This window comes from Apium graveolens, chromosome 5 (genome assembly GCF_009905375.1).
Source record: "Apium graveolens cultivar Ventura chromosome 5, ASM990537v1, whole genome shotgun sequence".
Taxonomy (NCBI): domain Eukaryota; kingdom Viridiplantae; phylum Streptophyta; class Magnoliopsida; order Apiales; family Apiaceae; genus Apium; species Apium graveolens.
Genome location: NC_133651.1, coordinates 316,007,640 through 316,009,630, shown reverse-complemented (window position 1 = coordinate 316,009,630; position 1,991 = coordinate 316,007,640). Strand labels below are relative to the sequence as shown.

At 36.1% G+C, this 1,991-nt stretch overlaps 1 protein-coding gene across 1 annotated transcript; it reads left to right on the top strand.

The window, feature by feature from the left end:
- Positions 1-250: 250 nt before the first annotated feature.
- LOC141723318 (uncharacterized) lies at positions 251-1,734 on the top strand. Its single transcript, XM_074525112.1, has 3 exons — positions 251-861; positions 948-1,013; positions 1,411-1,734. The coding sequence occupies exons 1-3, from the start codon at positions 382-384 to the stop codon at positions 1,558-1,560; spliced, it is 696 nt and encodes a 231-aa protein (XP_074381213.1). The 5' UTR covers positions 251-381; the 3' UTR covers positions 1,561-1,734.
- The last annotated feature ends 257 nt before the right edge of the window (positions 1,735-1,991 follow it).

Below are 1,991 nucleotides of genomic sequence, written 5' to 3'. Positions count from 1 at the left end.
CCACTACTTTCTCCCACTACACTCACTTTATTCATTAAATATTGAATTATCCCAGCACTTTAACCAACTTTATACTTTTTCTCACTAAATTACACTTTTTTTTGTCTCTCATCCCACTATCTTAACAAAAACAACATTATTTTATTATGTTTTTGTCCTCTGTGCCCAAACCATTTGTATACAAATGGCTGGGACGGAGGGAGTAACAAAACCCAAATAAATATTAACAAAAGTAGCCGTTGCTCCGCCTTGTAGTTTCAAATTTCAAACTTAAATCCAACCAAACCCCCCTCCTCTCATCATGCTTTCCCCATCTCCCAAAACTTCTTAAATCTCTCTCTCTCTCTCACACACACACTGTAGAGTTTATCTAAGAAGAAGATGATAGCAATAGCCTCTCAATCTTCGAATAAATCTCCGGATTCCAACCGTAGCATCCTCTCCAAAACTGGTCGAACACCGCTCAAGCCCAAGAATCATCAGAACCACCGGCAGCAAAAGGAAGAAACTAAGCAGCTTAATTTGAGCATAGACATTTTATCATCAAAAATCAACAATGACATCGATATCTCGAATAAAGAAAATATTCCCCCACTTGATTCTAACAAGGCCAAAAAGGCGGAAATGGAAGTGGAAACACTAATCGATGCTTCACTGGCTGAAGAGCTTAGCGCGATTCGAGAGAAGCTCGAGAGAATGAGATTAGATAAAGAGAATACAGAGAAGCTGCTGCACGATAGAGAAATCGCGATGGATTTGCATATGAATCAACTTGTTAAGAGAGGTCAAGTACAAAATTTGTTGGAAATCGAGGTCGATAGGCTCTACCGCTTGAATCAAATCATCACTTCTTCCTCCGAGGTAAATTTAATTTCAAAAATTTTTATACATATTTAATTCAATCGATTTGCATCTGGCTGAGTAGTTCAATCTTGTCATTGTTAAAGGTATCTCCGATTCGATCTCTAAGAGAAAAAGAACATGAAAGAAAGATCAAGGAAGGCAAGTCTAAGGTAAGATATAGTGATAACACAAATGTAGTAAATTGAACAGATCACGGTCTTGGACTATTGAATTTTTGTTAAAATAGATTTTTTTCGACTAAAATTAACAAGTAAAATGTTACTCTGTGCGCCTTTCTAGATCCGCCACCAAATAGTGATGACACAAATGTAGTAAATGAACAGATCACGGTCTTGGACTATTGAATTTTTGTTAAAGTAGATTTTTTTCGACTAAAATTAACAAGTAAAATGTTACTCTGTGCGCCTTTCTAGATCCGCCACTAATTACATCCATTCGTTGCCAACACGAGATGAAACCATCTCATACTTTGCGTTAATTAATGAACCCTCCATATGAATGTGTGTCGTGTGATGTGTGAATGTGGTGTTAATTTGTAATCTGCAGAACAATATTAAGGCAGAAGAAAAGGATAGAGGTGCAGAACTTAACAGCGGAAGCTCATCTCCTCTGTCTCACACTCCTCCACAGCTCCATGGCGCTAGCAAAAATGATGAAATCAAGAACCTAAGCTCAGAATTTGAATTGGAAAGTTGATGAGTAATATGTAACTTTTGTTACTACATTATGTTTGTGAAATGTTGGTATAATGTGTCGTTGTACTAGTTCCTTGTATTGAATGAAATTATAAAAGAAGCTCCTTTTATCGAATATGATCTGGTATGGTTATTCTGATGACATTTGTAGGTAATTCTGTATGCTTATTGTCGACTTTTCAGGCGTATTCTGATGGCATTTGTAGGTAATTTTGTATGATTATTATCGACTTGTCAGGCGTTTTCTGATGGCATTTTAAGTCGAGTAAACGATCATCACTTAGAAAAACTAGACCACGAAATTGCATGTTGATGAAGTTATTTGTTACTTAAACATTTCGCCAAGAAATGTAAGTTATAAATCTATAATAAGCTGCTGGATTGAAAATTGGAATGATCAATGTTCTTTTGCAATGTTCTTTTGCAGTTTCT

Coding starts and splice junctions, on each gene's coding strand:
- LOC141723318 (XM_074525112.1), top strand. CDS start 382: ATGATAGCAATAGCCTCTCAATCTTCGAATAAATCTCCGGATTCCAAC. Junction 862..947: donor TCATCACTTCTTCCTCCGAG/GTAAATTTAATT, acceptor TCATTGTTAAAG/GTATCTCCGATTCGATCTCT. Junction 1,014..1,410: donor TCAAGGAAGGCAAGTCTAAG/GTAAGATATAGT, acceptor TGTAATCTGCAG/AACAATATTAAGGCAGAAGA.